The sequence below is a fragment of the Impatiens glandulifera genome, chromosome 1 (genome assembly GCF_907164915.1).
Source record: "Impatiens glandulifera chromosome 1, dImpGla2.1, whole genome shotgun sequence".
Classification (NCBI taxonomy): Eukaryota; Viridiplantae; Streptophyta; class Magnoliopsida; order Ericales; family Balsaminaceae; genus Impatiens; species Impatiens glandulifera.
The window spans coordinates 34092944-34095544 of NC_061862.1; the positions used below are offsets into that span (position 1 = coordinate 34092944).

Sequence of the window (2601 nt, forward strand, 5' to 3'; positions counted from 1 at the left end):
AAAATCTTAAGGGTTTTTTTGAAATTGATTTTTTTCCACCATTTTGACTTTAATTTTTATCTTTTTAAATACATAATATTAAAATAAAGAGTAATGATAGGGGGAGCGAAAAATATGTAGCGAATGGGGCAGCGAACTACGTGGAGTGCTGATTAGACATGCTGACTCATTATTTATTTATTTCTCTTTTATATTTATTAATAATATTCTCTCTCTTCTTATTAATTACATTTTTTCTCTCTCTCTCTTAAATAAGACGCATTCAATAAAAATATTAATTTTTTATTATTAAAAAACACTTAATAATTTATCTCTTTAATATTTATTATTATAAATATTCTTTTTTTTAAATCATTGTAAATGTCACTATAAACACGCATTTTAATTATTTTTCTCTCAATAATTTGTTTTCTTTTATTTATTGAAAAATATAAATTTTATTTTCAATAATAAAAATGACTCAAATTAAAATAAATAATAATTAATTGTGTTATATTTAATTAAATATATTTACTTGAGTTAATTTACTATTTTATATTAATAAATTACCAAATCTAATTAAAAAGTATCAACTTCTGTACACCTTCAACACAATCATAATTTGAGCCCTGGAAAATCAAGACATTTTAGATGTAATAAAATGCTCGATTCAACTACAAAGAGAAAATTGGAGTTAAATGATCAAGCTGGAATAACTTTAAGTAAAAGTTTTCAATCCTTTGTAGTTGAGGCTGGAGGTTATGATAATCTACCATTTGATGAAAGAAGTTGTAGAAATTATATTTCAGAAGCTAGAAGATTGAGGTTAGGGGATGGAGATGCTGAAGCATTAAGTAATTATTTTTGTCGCATGCAAAGTAGGAACTCAAACTTCTTCTATGTGCTTGATTTAGATGGTGAATCTCGAATTAAAAATGTTTTTTGGGCGGATGCTAGATCAAGAGCTACATATGATTATTTTTCTGATGTCATTACATTTGATACAACTTATTTAACCAATAGTTATGACATGCCAATTGCTCCATTTGTTGGGGTGAATCACCATGGTCAATCTATTTTACTTGGATGTGGATTATTATCTAGTGAAAATACAGAATCATTCATATGGTTATTCAAATCTTGGTTGACATGTATGCTTGGACGCGCTCCAAAAGCTATAATTACGGACCAATGTCGCGCAATGGCAATTGCAATTGAAGAGGTATTTCCGAATTCTCAACATCGTTTATGTCTTTGGCATATAATGAAAAAAATTCCAGCTAAATTAGGTAGTCATTCTCAGTATAAAATGATAAAGAAACAATTGAAGACCATTGTGTATAACTCCCTTACAGTTGATGAATGTGATGAGAATTGGCAGAAAATGATTAAGGAGTTTAACTTGGACAATAATATTTGGTTGACATCTCTGCATGAAGAACGTAATAAATGGATGCCTGTATATGTCAAAGATAAATTTTGGGCAGGTATGTCCACATCTCAGAGAAGTGAAAGTATGAATGCATTTTTTGATGATTATGTGCATTCTAAGACATCATTAAAGCAATTTGTTGAGCAGTATGATAATGCTTTGAAGAGTAAGATTGAAAATGAAAAAAAATTGGATTTCATTTCTTTCAATTCAATCATGCCCGTAATAACTGGTTATCCTATTGAGAGACAATTTCAAAGTGTGTACACTAACACAATATTGAAATTGTTTCAAGATGAATTAAGAGGATTAATGTTTTGCAATGCCTCGCTAGTAAAAGAAGAAGAAACAACTTTGATATTTGAAGTAGTAGAGACTATGTTGGGGATAAAAGGAGAACCCCTACGAAAAGTTTGTTTTGTGGTACATTACACTGGATTAGACTGTCAAGTTAAGTGTTTGTGCCGACTATTTGAGTTTCGAGGAATTTTATGTAGACACGTGATCTCCGTATTGATAATGAATGGGGTGTTTGAGGTTCCTATGAACTATATTGTGGAGAGATGGTGCAAAAATATAAAGCGTGGGTATCAAAGTATTACTAACCTATATGATGATCATAGTTGTGATGATGTCAGTTATCGACGCAAAATTCTCACTCCATTGATATATGAGATTCAACACCTTGGGGAGAAAAATGACAAATGTTGTTCTATTTTGGTGGATATTTTGAAAGATGCAAAAGACAAACTAATTGCAATTGATTTTGAGCATTCAAGTGCTCAAAATGATTGTGATTTGATACCAATTACTAACGATTGTGAAAAGCTTAAAGGAGTGACAATATCTAGTGTAAAAACAATACACTCTCCACTAAAAGTACGAGCGCGAGGTCGTCCACCCACAAAGAGAAAACAATCTGTTATTGAACAAATTGTGAAGAAATCGATTACAAAGGCTCGAAAAAAGGTTTGATTTATTATGTTTTAGACAATTATTTTTAGTATTAAATTATATTAATTTTATTTTAAATTATATATTGTTTCTCATTTGTCTTGTAGAAATGAAGTTTTCGATGTCAATATGTTGACGATAAAAGACTCGTGAAAACTACTATTGCGTGATGATTAAAGACAATTTATTTATTATATTACGTTGTTTGATTTTCTAAAAGGAGATGTTATGATATA

The 2601-nt window shown here is 29.4% G+C and overlaps 1 protein-coding gene across 1 annotated transcript; it reads left to right on the forward strand.

Annotated features, from left to right (window-relative positions):
• Positions 1 to 640: 640 nt before the first annotated feature.
• Positions 641 to 2386, forward strand: LOC124924280 (protein FAR-RED IMPAIRED RESPONSE 1-like). The gene has a single exon (XM_047464340.1). The coding sequence runs from the start codon at positions 641 to 643 to the stop codon at positions 2384 to 2386; it is 1746 nt and encodes a 581-aa protein (XP_047320296.1).
• Positions 2387 to 2601: the final 215 nt, after the last annotated feature.